The 22676-nt window shown below is 45.0% G+C and overlaps 1 protein-coding gene across 2 annotated transcripts in view; it reads right to left on the reverse strand.

Moving 5' to 3' along the window:
• Positions 1–2199: 2199 nt before the first annotated feature.
• The window catches only part of taok2a (TAO kinase 2a), a 31571-nt gene continuing 11094 nt past the window's right edge, over positions 2200–22676 (reverse strand). Inside the window, exons 5-20 of one of the 2 annotated variants that reach the window (XM_031314629.2) lie at positions 20900–20945; positions 20715–20811; positions 19761–19874; positions 19147–19238; positions 17278–17371; positions 16606–16687; positions 16327–16497; positions 15383–15592; positions 14099–14227; positions 13185–13421; positions 11972–12100; positions 10047–10250; positions 8104–8343; positions 5416–5628; positions 4527–4709; positions 2200–4019 (exon numbers count right to left, since the gene is read on the reverse strand). In XM_031314629.2, the coding sequence (XP_031170489.1) occupies positions 3135–4019; positions 4527–4709; positions 5416–5628; positions 8104–8343; positions 10047–10250; positions 11972–12100; positions 13185–13421; positions 14099–14227; positions 15383–15592; positions 16327–16497; positions 16606–16687; positions 17278–17371; positions 19147–19238; positions 19761–19874; positions 20715–20811; positions 20900–20945 (3126 nt within the window). In that variant the 3' untranslated portion in view covers positions 2200–3134. Of the gene's footprint in view, positions 4020–4526; positions 4710–5406; positions 5629–8103; positions 8344–10046; positions 10251–11971; positions 12101–13184; positions 13422–14098; positions 14228–15382; positions 15593–16326; positions 16498–16605; positions 16688–17277; positions 17372–19146; positions 19239–19760; positions 19875–20714; positions 20812–20899; positions 20946–22676 lie in introns of both variants that reach the window. The other variant, XM_031314627.2, reaches the window with a different exon arrangement.

The raw sequence follows: 22676 nt of genomic DNA on the forward strand, positions 1-22676 counted from the left end.
CACACACCACCCTCTGGCAGCGTCCCCTTTAAAGGAGCACTCCGAGACTTTGGGACATGTCCTTGTTTGCCGTTGTAAGTCAGACGAGACGTTTATTTGAAGGCAGAAGGAAAGAAGACTTTGGGTTTACAGATGAATCCCTTTGAGTGTTTAGAGGCGAGCGATACGACAGTCCGCCGTGTGTCCAGATAAAGTGTGTTTATTGTCAGATATCTTTTTATACGTTGTTTATACGGCGGTGTACGTTTCCTAAATATCTCTGGGTGTATTTGGTCAGGACGAGGGCTGCGTATCGCCAACGATTTCATCGAAGGGTTCATTTCTTGTTTGCATATTGCTGGAAGGAGAAAGGACGAAGAGGTAACTGTGTGGATGTCCACGCTGAGCAGAGAGGGACATAAACATCCATCACACAGAAAACTATGAAAGGTACACAGTAACCGATGTGGTCCTACTTCGAGTTAGAGACTGCCTCCCCCGAGAAACGCCCACTTAAGTCGTTTGTACAAGCAGCAAATACGACTACGGCTGGGTATCGCCGAGTGGAAGCTCCACAACTGTGGCTGAAAACCAGAATTTAAACTTTAAACGTGCTCCCTGACTCCGAATCTTACAGCGTTGGACTTGCTGATTCTGCAGCACACGGCTCCCGTCTCATTGGTGGATTGCTGAGTTCCTGTGCAGCTCTTCAACGTGTGGACGAGTTAACGCTGATGCACGGGGTCTTACTACTCGCGTGTTTCTCTGTCAGCGACTTCATGAAAAAGGCTTCCTTCTCTTTCTTTTATTGGGTATACAGTATACAAAGCTCAGCTGTATACCAGGCGCCCATATATAGAGGTTTAGTCCTCGACGCAGCGGCCGCAGGTTCAACTCCGCCCTGCGGCCCTTTGCTGCAGGTCATTCCCCCCCCATCTCTCTCCCCTTCATGTCTACAGCTGTCCTGTCAATATAGGCCTAAAATGCCCCAAAATCATCTTAAATATTGGGCTTTTTGTTTATTTTTAAAGACTTGCTTTATGAAGCCTCGAAAAAATATGCTAAGAACTTAAAACTTGCACTATTTTACCAGAATAATGCCGACATTATGAACCGTCCCCTAAAGTTAAAGTACTTTTTACTTCACAGGACTGACGTTATATAAATATATTTAACATCCAGTAAAAGATCGATTTCAGGGTTTTGAAGCTTGATAGTTTATCCATTTAACAGTTTTTAGTAAAAGTTATTAAAATGTGAAACGTGACACATTGATGTCAGAATTTTTAATTAAAATGAACTTTGATAAGACGCTCAAACCGGTTGGTTTTTTAAGGACAGGACTTGTCAAAGGTTTAGATTTAGCTCTGAAGTCTCATTCTTTATCCCTGCTGGGAACTGGGAACGTTTGGAACCAAAATCACAGCTAATTCAACATTTTACCTCGATTAGCGATTAATGAACAATTGTTGCTCGCTGTTTGAGTCTCCTCCAGGTTGCTTCCATGCTACACAAGGAAGGTATTAAACCTGGACCCTATGTTCCTATGTTTTGGTGTCTAAGTGACTGATGGGAACAACAATCTTTTAAACTGGTCCAGTATTGAGCGTGATCGCTGTAAACGGCAGCCACAGACCGGGCTGCAATGTTACCCTAAAGGACAAATGTGCATCTTTGGTCCACTAAAAGTTCTGTTGTTGCTGCTGACAGACTCAGATTATTATTGTAAGTGTCTGACAACATTATGGAAAGGATCCCTACAGAGATAGACCTTTAAAACCTCTGAGATCCTTCTCTTTAACCAGAAACAGCTCTGAAGTCGCTAGCCCTAAACCCACCAGACTCCATTTAAAAAAACAGTACCTTTAGCGTGTATAAAGCCAACATATTTTCACATGTAAATCTGTAAACTATGTGTTTATTTCAACCAAAACTAGAGTAGGGATGGTTGGAAAAGTGGAAAGGTGACTCAAAACAGCTTTTTATGGTTTTATTTCGTTTCTGTCGACTTGATTGAAGAGTATTTTATGATGCTAAAACCACGGTTTATTTACATGGAGTCTGGTGGGTTTAGCGAACGCAATTTCGCAGATGTTTTTATGTTTAAAAAAAAAAGTCTGTCAGCGGCAAAACAAGCACTTTTGTGAAGGTAAATACAAGCTGGAGAATCGTCCTATTAACTTAGATTACAGCTTGTTTCTCTGCTGCTGACTGCAGAGATCTCTCTTAATACTGGACCAGAGTCAGAGGTAGTTGTTTCCTGATAATGCTAGACTTCTGTACTGTGAACACCCAGAGATCAAACTTCTTAGTAACTAATTATCTGTAATTAAGACAGCAAACAAGCTCACGTGTCACAAAGTTGGACTGTTCCTTTAAGAAGACTTGGAGGGCAGTGGTAGAGTTGTCTCGGCCCAACACAGAGATGGCAGTGTTTCTTTAATTGTCATATACACAATCTTATTTATCACTACAAATAAAAGAAGAATTTGTTTTCAGGAGATCTTCCCTGGTCAGCACCCCCCGTCCTCTCCGCCCCGCTGAACGTATGAAACACTACAAAAAAAACCTGGGTTTACAACTGACCGTTATTTACATAGTTACAGTGGTTTTTAAAGCACCGCAGGCCGAGTGGACGCTCCACAACTGTGGCTGAAAACCAGAATTTAAACTTTAAACGTGCTCCCTGACTCCGAGGGTCTGGAGCCGTTAAACCGTCAACACAGAATGAACAAATGGACTCAAGTAGTTGTGGTCAGATCTTACAGCGTTGGACTTGTTCATTCTGCAGCACACGGCTCCCGTCTCATTGGTGGATTGCTGAGTTCCTGTGCAGCTCTTTAACGTGTGGACGAGTTAACACTGATGCTCGGGGTCTTACTACTCGCGTGTTTCTCTGTCAGCGACTTCATGAAAAAGGCTTCCTTCTCTTTCTTTTATTGGGCATCAGGAACATGTCTAAGTCCCGTCACCCTTCTGGAAAGGAAATGTCAAATTTACACTTAAAATTGGGATTTTTTCTTTTTTTAAACGGCAGATTTACTTTGCTGCGGCTCTATAAAGCCTCTAAAAAATATGCTAAGAATTAAATCTCTCTCTCTCTCTCTCTCTCTCTGAAGGAGAGCGACCAATCAGAGAGGAGACGCTGGGCGGTTTCATGAGTAAGAGAGGTGCGAGCCGTTAGAAATGTGAGACGTGACCGACGTGCTCCGGCTGAGCCCTCCGTCGCTCCCCCCCCCCGGCCCTCCGGACGCCGTCCTCCTCAGAGGCTGGGGGCTGTTCCTGAGGGCCATCAGCCCGGGGCCGCGGATGCTCAGGCCGCCGTAGCCGCCCTGTGACGAGGAGGAAGACGAGGCGGAGGACGGCGGAGAGGAGGAGGACAGGGAGATGGGGGGAGGGGGTGGGGGGGGCGGCAGGAGCGCCAGGGACTGCGAGGAGGCGTGGGTGGCAAGGTGGTGGTGGTGGTGGTGGACCTGCGAGGGATGGGGGTAATGGCCGCCGCTGCCGCCGCCGACCCACTCCCTGGGGCGCTCGCGCTCCCGGCCGTCGTGGCTGTCACGGTACAGCTGCGGCGTGCTCTGGTGGTGCTGGTAGTGCTGCGGGAGGTAGTGCTGCTGCTGGTGGTGGTGATGGGAGGAGTGGGAGGAAGAGGAGGAGGGGCCTCGGCTGCTCTTGTGCAGCTCGCTGTCCCTGCCGAGGCAGTGAGCCGACGTGATGGACTCAGCGCGGCTGAAGCCTCCGCCGGCGTGGTTCTGGCTGCGCCAGGACGGAGTCGTCACCGAGTTCTGCACACTGTGGCTCCAGTGGCTGCCCGAGCGCGGGACGGGCCGGGACGGCCAGCCGCCAGAGCCTGAGGACGGGCTGGGGGTCGGGTAGCCCTGGTTGAAGGCTTCGGCCGGGATGCCGCTCAGCGCCATGTTGCTGAAGCCCAGGCGCATGCTCTCCGAGTCGAAGGCCTCGATCTCGTGGGCCTGGCGCTCCAGCAGAGTCCGGATCCGCTCTGAACGCTCGTTCTGCAGCGAGAGCATCTCCTCCTCGATCTGACGACAGATGTTCAGACTGTTAGGGCCGCAGTCATAACAACAAACAGCAACAAACAAACAAACAACAACAACAAACAGCTGGTCTACAGCTGGACCCAACTGTCTATTAACAGGAAACTGCTCCTTCTCTGGTTCTTAGACCTTTGTTTACTGCTGGAGGAAGTCAAACTATTTTAACACATCAACTGGTCTCTGACAACTTATAGCAGGTATTGATTATTATTTACCAACATTTTATAAAGAAAATAATCAGCAGATTAATCAGTCACAACCCTGACTTCTACAAATTAAATTGTGCTTTGTTGAACGTACTACACTTTGAGGGAGCAGAATCCACTTTAATCTGAGACATAAAGGATTGTTAGCGCAGCGAGTCAGATGGGGGAGGAAAACAGTAGATAGTTATAAATGTGTAAATAAGTTGTGTCTGACTGGCAGTAAACCAGCAGTAGAGAGTTATAAATGTGTAAATAAGTTGTGTCTGTTAAAGACGGGCGCTCCTACCCGTTGCTCCAGCAGCGCCCGGCGGATGGACACCCGCTGCTCCAGGTCCTTCACCTCGCGCTCATGCTGCGTGTCAGTGTGGATCTTGATCTTGCTCTGGTAGGCGTTCAGCAGCTCCAGCTCCTGCTGCAGCTGCATCCTCAGCACCTGGTACTCCGCCTCCTGGGTCTCGTCCAGACGCAGCTGTAGGAGCGGACAAACGGGGGTGAGCATCAGGACACAACGGCTCAATCTGCTCAGAGAACTGAGGTGGTGATGTGACGGCTTTCATTAAAGCTACAGTGAGTAGTTTCTGTCGGCCACATGACGAAATTTAAGTAATGACAACATTGCCTACACAAATTAAATTTTCCCAAATGCTGTTTGTCCTTTGCGGTCATTGTGTAAATGTGCTGACGTGGTGGCAGATGTGGGGGCTGTGTGGAGGTACAGGTCTCAGGTGTAGGAGGTGTGGGGGTGCAGGTTTCAGGTGTAGGAGTTGTGTGGGTGCCGGTTTCAGGTGCAGGTGTGGTGGCTGTGTGGAGGAGCAGGTTTCAGGTGTAGTAGGTGTGTGGGTGCCGGTTTCAGGTGCAGGTGTGGTGGCTGTGTGGGTGCAGGTTTCAGGTGTAGGAGGTGTGGGGGTGCAGGTTTCAGGTGTAGGTGTGGTGGCTGTGTGGAGGTGCAGGTTTCAGGTGTAGAAGGTGACTGTGTGGAGGTGCAGGTTTCAGGTGTAGAAGGTGGCTGTGTGGAGGTGCAGGTTTCAGGTGTAGAAGGTGACTGTGTGGGGGTGCAGGTTTCAGGTGTAGAAGGTGACTGTGTGGGGGTGCAGGTTTCAGGTGTAGAAGGTGACTGTGTGGGGGTGCAGGTTTCAGGTGTAGAAGGTGCGCGGAGGTTTCCTTGCCTTACTCACAGCCTGTGTGGACAGCATGTCGTTGATGGAGTGGTCGTACTGCTCGGCCAGGATGGCCAGCTTACGTGTTTGCTCCTCTTTGAGGCGTTTAAGGACGGCCTTGTGGTCGGATTTGGGAGTGCTCTCCAGCAGGTGGTTCCTCAGGGCTTTGTACTGACGCGTCTGGATCTTACAGGTTTCCTGGAACTGACGCTTGATCTGCAGCTCTTTGGACTGAAACAATCAGAATCAGAAAATGGTTTATTACCACAGTAAGTTACACCTACGTGGAATTAGCCTTGGTGATTGGTGCGTACATACCACAGATGCTCACAAGTCTCTGAGCTAGAGTCCAAACCAAGTCTCTGAGCTAGAGTCCAAGTCAAGTCTGAAATATCTGAGCTAGAGTCCAAACCAAGTCTCAATTTCTGAGCTAGAGTCCAAACCAAGTCTCTAAGATAGAGTCCAAACCAAGTCTCTGAGCTAGAGTCCAAACCAAGTCTCAGAGCTAGAGTCCAAACCAAGTCTCTGAGCTAGAGTCCAAACCAAGTCTCTGAGCTAGAGTCCAAACCAAGTCTCAGAGCTAGAGTCCAAGTCAAGTCTCTGAGCTACAGTCCAAGTCAAGTCTCTGAGCTAGAGTCCAAACCAAGTCTCTGAGCTAGAGTCCAAACCAAGTCTCTGAGCTAGAGTCCAAGTCAAGTCTGAAATATCTGAGCTAGAGTCCAAACCAAGTCTCAATTTCTGAGCTAGAGTCCAAACCAAGTCTCTAAGATAGAGTCCAAACCAAGTCTCTGAGCTAGAGTCCAAACCAAGTCTCAGAGCTAGAGTCCAAACCAAGTCTCAGAGCTAGAGTCCAAACCAAGTCTCAGAGCTAGAGTCCAAACCAAGTCTCTGAGCTAGAGTCCAAACCAAGTCTCTGAGCTAGAGTCCAAACCAAGTCTCTGAGCTAGAGTCCAAACCAAGTCTCTGAGCTAGAGTCCAAACCAAGTCTCAGAGCTAGAGTCCAAGTCAAGTCTCTGAGCTACAGTCCAAGTCAAGTCTGAAGTATCTGAGCTAGAGTCCAAACCAAGTCTCAATTTCTGAGCTAGAGTCCAAATCAAGTCTCTGAGCTAGAGTCCAAACCAAGTCTCTGAGCTAGAGTCCAAACCAAGTCTCTGAGCTAGAGTCCAAACTAGGGCTGAACGATTTTTGAAAATAACCTAATTGCGATTTTTTTCCCAAATATTGCGATTCGATTATTTTTTAAGCTCTTTGTCTTCTGTATTATTCAACAAAGACAAACAATAAATCATTTTATAGTATGAACAACACACAATTACACACTAGACAGTTAAAAAAGTAAAAATATAGTATATACACACACACACACAGTGTATTTTTTACAGTGCATAGAGAGGAGCTGCCTCCAGCCCCTCCCCCTCGTGAAGTTGCGTGCTGCCGTGTGCACTTGTTCAGAGAGGCTATCGTTGCGTTAGCTAGTTGCTGGTGTTCTTGTTCAGAGAGGCTATCGTTACGTTAGCATGTTGCTGGTGTTCTTGTTCAGAGAGGCTATCGTTGCGTTAGCTAGTTGCTGGTGTTCTTGTTCAGAGAGGCTATCGTTACGTTAGCATGTTGCTGGTGTTCTTGTTCAGAGAGGCTATCGTTGCGTTAGCTAGTTGCTGGTGTTCTTGTTCAGAGAGGCTATCGTTGCGTTAGCTAGTTGCTGGTGTTCTTGTTCAGAGAGGCTATCGTTGCGTTAGCTAGTTGCTGGTGTTCTTGTTCAGAGAGGCTATCGTTACGTTAGCTAGTTGCTGGTGTTCTTGTTCAGAGAGGCTATCGTTGCGTTAGCTAGTTGCTGGTGTTCTTGTTCAGAGAGGCTATCGTTACGTTAGCATGTTGCTGGTGTTCTTGTTCAGAGAGGCTATCGTTACGTTAGCTAGTTGCTGGTGTTCTTGCCGTGGGATTAACTGTACTAATAAAACTGTTGAAACACCGCGGCCGCGCTGCTGTGAAAGCTCCCCGAACGTCATTTATCAGTCTGGTTGTTACCCCTCTCAGTGGCAGCTCCTCCACTCAATATCTTTATAACGGAGCTAACCGCTAACCGGAGCTAACCGCTAATCAGAGCTAGCTAACAGTTGCCAACCGAGCCTTCAGTTCTGTGTGTCTGTATCCATTAACTGCACGTATGGACTCGAACCAGAATAAAACCCTTCATTTTATTAAAATGGCTGTAAAAGTTTTAAACTACAACTCAGAGTTGTTTGAATGACAGAAATCTGCTCCAGGTACGGCGTAGCGTTAGCGTGCTAGTTGATGCTTTCTCTACGGAGTGCAGACTGATTTGCTCTCGCGAGTCGTGACCAAATCGCAGCCTTTGCGATTAGGAAATCGCGTTTTAACATATCGCGATATTATCGCAAATGCAATTAATCATTCAGCCCTAGTCCAAACCAAGTCTCTGAGCTAGAGTCCAAACCAAGTCTCTGAGCTAGAGTCCAAACCAAGTCTCAAGTCTCTGAGCTAGAGTCCAAACCAAGTCTCTGAGCTAGAGTCCAAACCAAGTCTCAAGTCTCTGAGCTAGAGTCCAAACCAAGTCTCAAGTCTTTGAGCTAGAGTCCAAGTCAATAAATGCAACATCTATCCAAAAGACACTGAGTAATCGTGTATAATAATCCTGATTATGATTTTTCCCATAATCGAGCAGCCCTAAGTCGGTCTCCTGCATACCTTGAGGCTCTTGGGCTGCTGACGGACCTCTATGGTGTGCTTCTGTCGCAGCTCTTGCTCACGGCGCTTGTTGTACTCCATCTGGTTGGTCAGCTCGGTCTGGTGTTGCGTTCGGATCAGGTCGGCCCGGGTCCGCTGCACCGAGCCCAGCTGCCTGAACTCCAGCTCCTGGGTGGACTCGTGGTGCCGCAGCAGCATGGCGCACTCCAGATCCTTCTGGGTCTGCTTCTTGTTCAGGTCCTGGTGGAGGAACACGAGGAAGGAGAGGAGAGAAGAAGACCGTAAACTCAACCCAGTGTCTCCCCCAGAAAACTTGTTCAGCCCGGTGGTTAATGTCTTTTTTCGATGGAAGGCCCGGCCAGTCACAGACTGATGGCAGCATTAAGAGCCCAATAGTTTCTGTGATAACAGAATCATGGACAGAATAGCAAAAATTGAGAATTTAAAAAAGGCTATAAGACAGATTACATAGGGCCCTACATTCAGTCAGTGCTAAAAGCTAACTGGGGATTTGAAAATATGACGTCTGGTACCCCTTTCACACCAATGGGTCAATCACGGTTATACCCGGGTCAATTGTGTGTTTGAATGGGGTAACCTTTACGACCCAGGTCTGCAGGTCGTCACAGGTCACCGCCTATAGCCCCCGACACACCAACCAGACGGCCGACCGTCAGGAGGAGAGCCAGTCTGACTGATCAGTCTCCCCAAGGTCCAAAAGTGTCTCAGAACACACCGAAGAGACGCCGACTTGAGTGTACATTCTGCGCGTGCTGAGACGTAATACGTCTCCATAACAGCAGGCGGCGCTAATCTGTATTGTCGCCCAAAAAATTAAAACCGGCAGCTGATTGGACGAACGCGTCACGTGGGTCTGGCTGCTCCCTGACCATAATGGCGGCTCGTTCAGAATACGATCTCATATTTTACGAAGATAGTTCATCAAAACGTGTTTCTGGAAACATTTGAAGAGAGAAATAGGCCGTGCAGTTGCTGAATCTGTCTTCATTTCAGATCAACAAAGGTCAGTTTAAAAGATTTTCATCAGATTTTGAGAGACTCTAGTCACGCTCATCCCACTCGTCATTTCCGGGTTAGCTCTCCACCAATCAGATGGGTCATTGAGTCCGACTGCCCGTCCTCTGACCCAGCAAGTCAGGTCAGCCAAAATGAAGGACGACGGCACGGAACACACCGAACAGACTCGAGTCACCGACCTCGCCAGACTGTCAGACGGCCGGTTATTGGGTTAGTGGGTCAGGGCCTTATGTTTGCCGCACACGTTGATAAAACATAAAAATTGTCTCCCTGCGCTTTACGCTGGGCTAGACTTAGATAAACCATATGACCATAGACTGTATAAAACTAGGATGTTCACAGGCAGCTTCAACAACAGCAGAGTGGTTCAGTTCATTTCCAACAGTCTGCTGACAGTGGGTGCCCAGATGTTCACTAGTCTGCCTTTTGCAGAGCGGTAGCGGCAAAACTGCCTGTAAAAACCCAGCGTTAGAACGTAACCGTATGAAAATACGTTTTCTTTAAAATTCTCTCGGCACCGCGGCTCTTACTCCCTCTCTCTGTCACGAGACGCCCGCCTGCAGACTGCAGCTCAGTGCAGCTGCTGGGGAGCACGTAGCTCTTCTTTTCTGTCTTTTTAAAAAATGAGTCGTGAAGCCAACAGCAAAGCCTAACTTTACTTTTAATGAAATAAAAAACAAAGAAATGTTCTAGATATTAGAGTAACTTCCTTGTCCAGCTGCCGCAATAAATATGCATGAGGAGAAATCTCTGCACAAAATCTGAAAGGTGTTTGATGGTTATTTATTTGTGCTTTAGAACGTAACCACAAAGTATATCGTCCCTCGTCTAAAAAGACCTTTATCCTGGCAGTAGCCAAGATGTGTTAATTGTATGGTTTGAAGTGTGAAGATGGAGCCTCGTACCTCTCTGAGCAGGTCCTGCTCCAGGTTGTGGCGAGCCAGCAGCATCTTCCTCTTGTACTGGCGACACTGCAGCTCGTAGTACTGCCGCTGCCTCCGCAGCAGGCTGGCCTCCTCCTCCGCCTGCATCTGCTGCAGGCACTCCTTCTGACGGATCAGCCACTCCTGCTTCTCCCGCTTCGGAGTCGACTGGTTCTCGTTCAGCTCCTGTTAAGAGACCAAAGGTGAACAAAACTGTGTGCCACACTGTAGCGCAGATGTGCCCAAATTCTTTCATATGAAGAGCCAGAAAATGATCTGGATGGAAGGCCACCAGCCAAAAATAAATGTTGATGGTATGTGAATTGACACTACATTAAAATGTATTTTATAGAAAATGAGCATTCTTAATAAAAAATGAAATAAAATTTGAAATAACAACACTGCTCTTTAATCTGCTTTACAGTGATTTTATTAATTTGCAGAGATGATCCATATGTTTCTTTTTGGGAGCATCAACATATTTAAAAGGAAAGACACCTTTCTGACTGAATGGAAGTTTACCACCACTGTGCTTTACATTCCTGTAAAACTCAGATTAAAGATGTTACAGCACTTTCAAAATAAGAGAATAAACATGGGCATGTTAAACGCCATGGAGGGCCAAATTAGAAGGGAGCACGGGCCAAACTTGGCCCATGGGCCCCAAATTAGGCAGCCTTGCTATAGTAGATATAAACAAATGCTGACAGCCACGCTGTGGACAATGGGTTAGGTTAAGAGTTGGGTACCAAAACGTGTACGACGTAAACGGTAGTAACGAGACAGAATAAGAACGAAAATTTCGGTGCCTGACTTTACACTACACTTGACAGCAGGTAACGTTAGCATACCGTTAGCTAGCAGCTGGATTAAACCCAACGGTTAAAATGCTGACAGCTCACGTTAAGCGGTGTAAAGTGTGACTGTATTTCCTGTAGAGGATTCCAACAGCGGGACGTAACAGTAGACAGACGCTGTCCGAAAAACACTGATGGTGCGTTCACTGGAAACTCGCCAGCCTCGTGGTGCATTCAAAGTTATTGTCCCAAGTGTTTACAGCCCACCAAGCGCTAATGCTAGTATGCGTTAGCTGAACTTTACAGAGCCTATAATGTGCGTGCACTAAATGTAACCTGTTTTGTATGTCGTTTTTATATAATGTCGTTTTCATATATTTTAAATGTGTAACACCACTTGAGCCACGGTGAAACGTTGTTTCGTGTATATGGTTGAAATGACAAAACATACTTAGGTCTGTCTGTCTGTAAACAGTAGGCGTGGCTTGGGAGTGGACTCTAAAGCAGTGAAGCAAGTGCATTCTGGGATTTGGTGTCTTCCATCCACATGAGCCGAAAACACATTTTCTGGCTTTTCTCGGCTTAGAAGCCACCAACTTCTAAAATGTTTCACTTTTCTACTACACAAGTGACCCAATTTAAAAGATATATTCATCTTTCCAATGGTGGAATAGCCCTTTAAATACGTTGTCATGTCTATTTTAATTAACTGTTTTGTGTGAAGCACATTGAGATTACATAGTATAAAATGTATAAAATGTGGCGACTGGATGCAGCAGTCCCAGCCAGTGTGCTAACGTTCAACGGATGTGTGAGGAAGTGTCTCCTTCACAGCTGAATTTATAATTCATGTATGTCAACGCAATAGATGCAGGATCAGGGTTTTATTGTCATAATATGACACAGAAGTTGTAGTTGCACTCCCTTCACGCTACACACAGAAAATGTATTAACATATATTCAAAACATTTCAATTTGAATTAGAACAGAAAATAAAACAGGAATATATACATTGGTATTGAGTGACTGTGTGTGTACCTGAAGGGTCTCTGCTTTAGGGAATCTTATCTACATTAATATTTGGATATGAGAACATGTGTTGGCTCTGACCTCTTTAAGCTGATCCTTGCGCTGGCGGTACTGGCGTTTCTGGGACTCCAGTAAACTCGTCAGTTCTTTCTTCTGCTGGCCCAGTATGTGCTGCTGGAACTTCTTCTCTTCTGCCAGAGCGGCTTTCGTCTGCAGGGCAACAGCAAAACACAGGCCGAGGTCAGAGGTCGGCTCTCTGAAGAACACGTTACAGCAGCGCTTTCACAGTATTTCAAAGTATTTACTATATTTCATTACATATCCACGATTCTCAGATGAGACAACAGAAACAGACTGTTAGTCAGTTAACCGTCAGTTTCACAGAGAAAAGAGACACAAGACCAAAAAATGTTTTAATTAAATGAAAAAATAAAAATTATCTGGCAACTTCATATTGTCTATTTTTTTTCCTTGAACTGAAAGATATTGATATTACCCTTTAAATCATTATCCACATACTCAAATACACAAATGCTTTAAAGTTGTTCACTCCGTGCCGACTCTGATACTGCCTAAAATGCTGGTATCGGGAAGTACTGGAGTTTATGCACCGATCAGATACCATGTAAGAAAGCCCCTAAAGAAAATCTACGTTAAAGCAGTTTATTTATTTTCTTTTTCCGTTATAACTGACTGTCAAACTGGAGAATAACAGAAAGTTCTGGGCGTTCATGTTTCACACAGAGTTTAACCTGAGCCAGACCGACAACAAAGATAGAAATCATACCACATCCATACAGGGATAGTAGTATACAGCTGTTATACATCATATCATCATACAGAGATAGTAGTATACAGCTGTTATACATCATATAATCATACAGAGATAGTAGTATACAGCTGTTATACATCATATCATCATACAGAGATAGTAGTATACAGCTGTTATACATCATATCATCTATACAGAGATAGTAGTATACAGCTGTTATACATCATATCATCATACAGAGATAGTAGTATACAGCTGTTATACATCATATCATCATACAGAGATAGTAGTATACAGCTGTTATACATCATATCATCATACAGAGATAGTAGTATACAGCTGTTATACATCATATCATCATACAGAGATAGTAGTATACAGCTGTTAAAACATAATAAAATATATGACACACTGGTATTGAATCAGTACTCGGTATCGGCCGATACACAAGTTCAGGTATCGGAATCGGGAAGCAAAAAATGGTATTTGACCATCTCTAGTGACGACAGGACTGAAACTGACCTCTTTCTCTAGGATGGCCTGGTGCTTCTTGGCCAGCTTGTCGGCCTCAGTGGAGAAGCTGTTCCTCTGGTTCTCCAGCTCCTTGTCCAGCTTCAGCTGGTGCTCGTCCATCTCTGCCTTCAGCTTGTTCTCCAGCCCCATCAGCTGCTTCTGATGCTGCCGCCGCATACGCTTGTAGCCGGACATCTGCTCCCGCAGCGCCGAGCCCTGCTCGTGTTCCTGGATCTGACGGGTCACCTGGAGGAGGGGGGAGGAACACGTGAACACAGGGACACCTTCAATCTCAAAACTGTGTGCACCGGGTTGCTACGGTTTCCTGGTTGAACGACATCTTCCCTTGGAGCGGCTTTGAGCTCTGTTTTCGTTTGGTGGCTGTGTCCCAGGTGATAGCCAATCAGCAGAGAGGTGTCTGTAAACCCAGGTGATAGCCAATCAGCAGAGAGGTGTCTGTAAACCCGTTGTAATAAAAGGGGGGTGTGCGGGGCAGCCTCTAGCTCACCCATTAAGAGCGTGCGCCCCATGTAGGCTGAGGTCTTTGCAGCGGCACAGTTACAGTCATTCCCTGACTGCAATGATGGTGCAGACACTCACAGAGCACAGTTGTGAAAGAGCCAGAAACGCTGACCAATCAGAGCAGACTGGGCTTTTTCAGGAGATGGGCTTAAAGAGATGTAAATATGTTCTAGTAGAAACCCTAAATACATTTATGAACATTAAAATGAACAGAATATGGGACCTTTAATGTAGGGAATCTGTCTTATAGCTTTTTTAAATTCTCAATTTCGCGATTGGGTCCATGCTTCGGTTATCAGACACTACTGGGCTCTGCCGGGCACTCGTCTGGGGGAATCCCTGCAGGTGATAGCCAATCAGCAGAGACGGCACACAACACAGTGAGGGGCGGGAAGATTTACCAAGGAGGCGGTCCGGATGGTGGCAAAGTGGTCCCGGTTGCGGTAGTAGGCTCGGCGGCGTCCAGCCGAGGGAGCCTGAGGTTGGTCCATCTCCGGCTGGTACGGGTCATCGTAGATGTTATCCTGACCCTGAGGAGGAGGAGGAGGACGGTCAGACACTTAAAACACACACACAGGGCTGGATACTCAACTCCAATTCACAACAGCCCCATTTAATTTACTCCGATATGGACTCGATCAGGGATATTTCAGCTACAACTCCAGCTGAGCTGGACATGAACTCAGAGAACTCACGCTGTTAATGGAAGAAGAACCTCTAACCCAGTGGGTCTCAAATCAGGGTATGTGTACCCCAAGGGGTACTTGGGAGGACTGCAGGGGGCACGGGAGCGCTTTTTTCTACGTTTTTGAAGTTTGTCATTTTTGTCACTTTTTGCCACTATTTTCAACCTGTTCTTGCCTTCCTTCCTTATTTCCTTCCTTCCTTCCTTATTTCCTTCCTTCCTTCCTTATTTCCTTCCTTCCACTGTCTTCTTTTTTTATCTCCAAGTTTGAAGTTTTTCAAAAAACAAGTTTGCCTTTTTCAAGGTTTTTGTCACATTTCTCCAAGTTTGTCTTCCTTCTTTCTGCTGTGTTTCCTACTAAGTTTTTGATCCTATTTTCCACCTGTTCTTGCTTAACTCTGTTCTTGCTTAACTTCGTTCTTTCTACAGACTTTTTAAAAAAAGGTTTTGTTGCCTTTTTCCATCAGCATTTAAATGTTTTTCAGTTACATGGCTGTTTGGTTAATCTATCGCTGGTCAGGAGGTACTTGGCTTAAAAACACAATTTAAATGGGATACATAATTAAAAAAAGTTTGAGAACCACTGGTCTAACCTGCTGCATTATTAAAGATATGCAGGTTGTTAAGAATTGAGCCCAAAGCAGTTACACAGAGACAGAAAAGGTGATTTCTTTAGTACAGAGACAGAAGACCTAGAGCCAGAAACAGCCATGCCATTTTCTTTCTTCGGCAAAATTTGTCCTAACTTTGGAGCGTTATTTAGCATGACAAATTATTATTATTATTATTATTATTATTATGTAATCTGGTGTAACATGAACTCTAGTTTTAAACAGAGCCTCTTTAAGATCCATCTGGCGAGTTTTATAACTCCATATCGGAGGATTCAAATGAGAAAATCGATTTCTTGAAACCCAGCTCTATAAAATGTAACCCCCCGAAGTTGCAAATATATATATATATATATATATATATATATATATTTTTTTTTTAATTTTACCGTGGGTCGGTGGATGATGGAGCTGTTGGAGGTGACTGTGTGCTCGCCCTCCTGCATCATGGCCATCTCGCTGCTGCTGTCATCAGACGCGTCGGCCAGACTGTTGACAGAGCTGCTCTGAGAACTGGCTGAGATGGACATACTGGGCACCGACTGGGAGCTCTCCATGCTGTTCACTGTGCCTGTCCTCAACAGGTACTGCTCCACCTCCTGACACACAGACAGAGAGACAGAGAGAGAGACAGAGAGAGAGAGACAGAGAGAGAGAGAGAGAGACAGAGAGAGACAGAGAGAGTGAGAGACAGAGAGAGAGACAGAGACAGACAGAGACAGAGAGCGACAGCCAGAGAGAGAGAGAGAGACAGAGAGAGAGACAGAGAGAGTGAGAGAGACAGAGAGACAGAGAGAGAGAGAGACAGAGAGAGTGAGAGAGACAGAGAGACAGAGAGACAGAGAGAGAGACAGAGAGAGAGAGACAGAGAGAGTGAGAGAGAGACAGAGAGAGAGAGAGAGAGAGAGACACACTACATAAAAACTCCTACATAAATAAACTGTTGGAGGCTGATTTTTGTATTTTATTTTTCTATTAGATTTCATTTTTTTAGCATTTTCATTCACAGAACTATTTCATTTTATGATTTATTTTCCTCATCCCGTTTCATTTTATACTCTTCCTCCACTCCCCTCCTCTTCCTCCTCGCCTCCTCTTCCTCCCCCCCTCACCTCCCCTTCCTCCACTCCCTCCTCACCTCCCTCGTCACCTCCTCTTCCTTCCTCCTCTTCTTCTTCTTCTTCCTCCCCCTCCTCCTCACCTCCTCCCCTCCCTCGTCACCTCCTCTTCCTCCCCCCTCCTCTTCCTCTTCTTCCTCCCCCTCCTCCTCAGCTCCTCTTCCCCTCACCTCCTCTTCCCCCCCTCCCCTTCTCTTCCTCCCCTCCATCCTCACCTCCTCTTCCTCCCCTCCCTCAGACACGGGGCCGTTCTGCTGCGTCTCCTGGAAGAGGATCTTCTTCATCTTGCGGTACTGCAGGTTGTCCAGCTCTCTCACTGCGTCCTTGGTCCGGGCGATCAGGTCCATGACGACCGTCAGCGGACGCTCACGGCACAAGAACCGATGCTGCGGAGGGAGGGAGGGAGGGAAGGAAGAATGAAGGAGACAATACAGGAGCATTACAGCACTGCCGAGGACGTTTGTGTTAGGTGAGATGATGCGGTGAGTTCTCACGTTGAGCAGCACGTCCGAGGTAGGTCGGTCCTGGGGAATCTTCTGTAGGCAAGAGTCAACAAAGTTGCGGAAGGAATCAGACCTGCGGAGAGATAAAGGCTGATGTTGTCAAAGCAGCAGTGGTGGTTACTTACTAGGCTTATGTTCAGTTTTATTTAACATGAAGATAATAAATATCGTTAACTTTTTGCCAGGTCGTCTCATTTTTACACTTCACATCTTTTCCATGTTTTGTTAATTGATTAATCAGTTTGAGTCATTTTTTTATGATAAAACAGGTAAACTTGTGTGATGTCAGCTGTTAAATATGAATATTGTTCCAGTTTCTCCTCTGGGACAGGAAACTGAAGATCTTTGAGTTGTGGACAAAACAAGACCTTTGAGGACGTCATCTTGGGCATTTTGGGAAACTCTGATCCATATTTTAGAGACAGAACTACTCATCCATTCATCCAGAACATAACCCACACATAATATATACTATCATAATCTATGATAACAATCGTTAGTTGCAGCTCTAAGAGACACAGACCAACACGACTGACACAGATAACTTAAATAGTTAGAAAAACATAACTTATTTACTAAATATAAACATGATTATAGAGATAATTAAGTGTCAATCTTGAGTTAAAGATCAAACTAAGAACGGAGGAGTAGAAATGTTCTCACCAGTGGTTGGACTGGAGGATGGGGCTTTCATTCTGAGCGATGTGATATAAGGCACTCATAGCGTTCATGTTGAACAGCGGGGGCTTCCTCTCCGCTGTGGACAGAAAGAGCACAGTGTCACAGTAAATAATCTCATGTCTGCATGTACCTCATGTCTGCATGTACCTCATGTCTGCATGTACCTCATGTCTGCATGTATCTCATGTCTGCATGTATCTCATGTCTGCATGTATCTCATGTATCTCATGTCTGCATGTACCTCATGTCTGCATGTATCTCATGTCTGCATGTATCTCATGTCTGCATGTATCTCATGTCTGCATGTATCTCATGTCTGCATGTATCTCATGTATCTCATGTCTGCATGTATCTCATGTCTGCATGTATCTCATGTCTGCATGTATCTCATGTCTGCATGTATCTCATGTCTGCATGTCTCTCATGTCTGCATGTATCTCATGTCTGCATGTATCTCATGTCTGCATGTATCTCATGTATCTCATGTCTGCATGTATCTCATGTATCTCATGTCTGCATGTATCTCATGTCTGCATGTATCTCATGTCTGCATGTATCTCATGTCTGCATGTATCTCATGTCTGCATGTATCTCATGTATCTCACGTCTGCATGCATCTCATGTATCTCATGTCTGCATGTATCTCATGTATCTCATGTCTGCATGTATCTCATGTATCTCATGTCTGCATGTATCTCATGTATCTCATGTATCTCATGTCTGCATGTATCTCATGTATCTCACGTCTGCATGTATCTCACGTCTGCATGTATCTCACGTCTGCATGTATCTCACGTCTGCATGTATCTCACATCTGCATGTATCTCACATCTGCATGTATGTATGTATGTATGTATGTATGTATGTATGTATGTATGTATGTATGTATGTATCTATCTCATAATATGTGCCCTTCAGTGAGAGGCTGTGACTCAGAGGCCGTGACTCTCACTGAAGGGCAGATTCTTCTGGGGGACTACGTTTGCGTTCACTCACAATAAGTTTTGCGTTCTCTAACTAAATTTAGTGTTCCCTTGCAATACGTTTAGTGTTACCTCCAGGGCTTTAAATTAACTCCTTTGATCACCAGCCAACACGGCTAGTAGATTTTTAAAGTTACCAGCCAATCAGATTTCCCATTAGCCAAATTTGTCTTCTTTTTCCCTCCTCTTTCATCTGCATTGACACCGTCTCTTCCAAATCACGGAAGGCTTGTATCATGTGGACGCGGTGTTGTTGTCATTACTTAGAATTCCTCATGGGGGAGACAGAAACTACTCACTACAGCTTTAACTCCAGAAAAATATCTCCCGGTTTGTTTTTTTTCCTAAATACATTTTCTTTAATAGCAGCTCCTCTGGTTTGTGTGGCGCCGTTCCGTTCGTCTTCTCCGTTTCAGTGTAGCTCGTAATCGATACCGCACGCTAGGCACGTAGCCAACGGTTATTACAACACTTCACAACAGAAGTGTTCATGGGAAATGTAGGATTAGCACTAAAAGCAGTGTTCCCAGATAAACGTTACATTTCCAAGCCAAACACACAAAACCGCCCAAATTTCTTAGCGGGAAACAGCCCGATCAGGAAACACTGACTTCATTTTCTGCAGTCGGCCGATTCAAACAGACAAAGTGTTTGTTTCATTCATCTCCGGTCAAATTGGCTAATAACTTTATAATGCTACCCACCAATGGTCATTTTTACCCCCATTTAGCCAGTTACCTAGCAATATTTTAACAAAATTATTTCAGAAGGAATGGAAGAAGAAAAGTATTGCGAGGGAACGCAAAGTATCCCCCAGAAAGATGTGTCTGTGAGCCTTCTGGGCCTCCGTAGCTCTAAGAGGATTTACCCAGCTCGATGGAGGTGATGCCCAGCGACCAGACGTCCACCTTGCCGTCATACTGGCCCTCGTCCATCGCCAGGATCACCTCTGGAGCCATCCTAAAAACACACAGCAGACATCAACCATAACCAACATTTAGGAATCTCAAAGTGATTTCATCTGCCTTCTTTTTATCCACCCTGCAGGAAAAACACCAGCTCAGTTTCTCTTGTTTGCTATAAATGAATGTCAAAACTCTTTCCATGGGAATTAACAGGAATAAAATGTAAACACACACACACACACACACACACACCCCATGTGTGGATTGTTCCGTACAACCATTACTCTTCACAAGTAACAAATGATCAGTTCATTTCTTTCTGTGTGTGTGTGTGTGATTGTGTGTGTGTTTACTTCACTTTACTGTAATGACATCACTTTACTGTGACATCACTTTACTGTAATGACATACTGTAATGACATCACTTTACTGTAATGACATCACTTTACTGTAATGCAGCCTTTAAAACCAGGAAAAGACTAAACGTACCATGTAACGATATTACAATTCTTCAAAATCTAAGACGATATCTAGTCTCATATCACGATATCAATATCATTTTGAAATATTGCCTCACCAGTAGGGAGTCCCCACGAAGGAGTTGGCCGGAGCCACGATGGAGGCAGAGCCAAAGTCCCCCAGTTTGACCTGACCGGGCTCAGTCAGCAGGATGTTTCCCGCTTTCACGTCCCTACAGACCATAATCACACGTTAGCATCCAAACACGGCTTCTAAACATTAAAACACAGACGTCAAAGCCTAAAAGCTCTGTTAAATATCTGTAAATAATCAGGAACATGTAGTAGCTGGTTAGGGCGGGGTATTGTTAAAAAATATTCAATACCGATGCCGAGAACATGACTTTGATACCAGTTATTAAAGGTTATATCACACCAGGGCCAGACACTGCTGTGTGCTGATTGGCTCACTGACGCTGATGAGAGTTCCTCCTTTAGGTATTGAGGGACGAGGCATTTTGTTGTTTACTTTAGAGGCAATTCAGTCGGTGCCTAAAAAGTATTGAAAAAGTATTGAAAATGTTTGTGTACTGCGTACCAGGAGTAGGGCTGGGGGCCAGCCCTACTCCTGGTACGCAGTACACAAACATTTTGTAGTAATATAGTAATAATATATTTTAGTGTCGTTGCCAGAAGGGCTGCATTATGAGAAAAATATGCGATGTTGAGTGCTGTGATAACAATATAACTTTGATAAATAAACAGATATTAAAGTGATCTCATTCTGCTGCATTCAGTATTCTCCTTTAATACAACTCACTGCTCAGTGAGCTTAAAAAACAAAGACAACTTTCCAACTTTCTTTTATTCAACAAATTGAACTGAACATAAAATGACCCACTAAAAAAGAATGACAGTCACATTTAAAGTGCAGTTTTCTGCTGCTAATCTATCAAATAACTCAAAATATCTGAGTGTTGGCGGTGTGATTACTGCACCAGTTGATCTCCTGATAATGATTCAAAGCTGCCAGAAAGGCTGCGAGGAGCCAACAAAGTAAAACAAGAGGTTACCTGTGAATCATGTTGTGAGAGTGAAGATACGCTAATCCCTGCAGTGCACCGTGGGTAATAGCAGCTATTTCTATTTCCTGGAGCGGCTTTTTGTGAACTGCGAGGAAAAGGGGAAACAAAGAGTCAGAAACCAAACAACAGAGGGACGAAGAATCATGTTTTCATAAGACTGGTGTTAGACGGACCTTCGAGGAGGTCCGAGGCCGAGCCCAGGCAGTACTCCATCACCAGCTGGGAAACATCAGACACAAAGACATCGTCATCTACTTCCACTTTCATATCACAGAAACAAAGACACACGTGGAAATACTCTGTAGAAAAACAATCGTTAGTAGCAGCCTTTTATTGTAGTATTAACGCAGGAGGGTCAAACTCAACCTCACTCAGCGCCCCACGGGAAAATAATCACATCAAAGGGACGGACATTTAGAGTTGGACATTACTTTACATGTCATTTAGCTGAGGCTGCATAACCTTTTCCTGCTTATTCATAGTTGTGTGTGTTTGACCAAATCTTTCTCTTGTTACAGTTCATTCTGATTGTCGGCGATTCTCATCTCCGGGCTATAGTCGACGGGGTTGTTCCCATGCCAAAGTCACAGGACATTCCACTGTTGTTTAGTGTAAGTGGTGAATCTAGACTTGGGTCCCATAGGCCACGCCCACTTTGACCCCTCAGTATTATTGAACAAAGACAAGCAATACATCATTGTCCAGTATGAACAACATGAGATTAGATAGATTAAACAACTGTTGTTTCCTGGTGATGAAATTAGGTGATGCATGAATTTATATGAATGACATCTTTGGTCTTAAACATTCTGGTGTAAACTAGGCCTGCAGCGACGCGTCGATGATGTCGACGCATCGACGTCAAAATTACGTCGACGTCGTATTTTTGCGTCGACGCTTCGCCACACACACGTGGGAGACCAAAACATTGCAGGAAACCGCAACCTCCTCACAGAATTCCCAACAAAGCCCTGCAAAAAGCCCCATGAAAAGAAGAAGTCCTAAAAAAACAGCTCGCCCTTAATCATCGAGGGTAGGGGAATACTTAAAATATAGTCCCAAGTACTAACGTTAGCTAAATTAATTTCATGTTTGTGTAGTGTGTTGTGTAGCCTGCGCACTTAGGTGGTGCTAGCTAACTATCTTAGCTCTCCGTGCAGTTTGTTCGTGCTAGGTTAGTAGCTAACGTTAACGTTAGCTAGCTACTGGCGCCTAGACAGCTGTGTTTAGCTAACGTTAGTTATCATCTAATGTTGGCTTGAATGGTAGCTAGCTTACGGCTGCAGAACACAGCTATCTGTAGTAGCTAACGTTAGCTAACGTTCACGTTAGCTAACATTTTTTCTTTAACATTTGTCGCATTTTCGTAGCTGTTTTGACATTTTTGTTGCTTTTTTTCGACTTGTGTCTCATTGTTGTCGTCATAAAGCCCTACATAAGTCAGCCAAAAAGGTCCTTAACCATGATTGTGTTTACCAAATCAATCAAAACAAAGATTACATATTTAAAAGCAGCATCCACACAGCCGACTCACAACTGTTTTCACCGCCTGAATATGAAAACTTTCTGCTTTCTGAGTCTCAAAGTCGGCAAATTGCCAAATTCTGCTTTGAGTATCACGTAATTCCAGTTTGAAAACAGGTTCCCGTCTTTTGGGGTTTGGCGCACAACTAGGCGGGCCGAAATTTATTGTGAACCTACACGTCAACCTAAATCAATTTGCGGGCCGGATCAAAATCTGCGAGCGGCCGTGTTCGGCCCACAGGCCTTGAGTTTGACACATGTATTAACGTGTTGAAGGCTTTAATGTTGCCGCTGGTAAAGGTGGAGCTCATAAAGACTTTATAAACTGCCGGGGAAATTTAATCTGTAATAACAAACATCATTTATTAGCTGATTACATTTTGTTTTAATAATCTGAATCTGTAACGTAACTGCTGTCAGATTATG

This window comes from Sander lucioperca, chromosome 21, assembly GCF_008315115.2.
Source record: "Sander lucioperca isolate FBNREF2018 chromosome 21, SLUC_FBN_1.2, whole genome shotgun sequence".
NCBI classification, from domain to species: Eukaryota; Metazoa; Chordata; class Actinopteri; order Perciformes; family Percidae; genus Sander; species Sander lucioperca.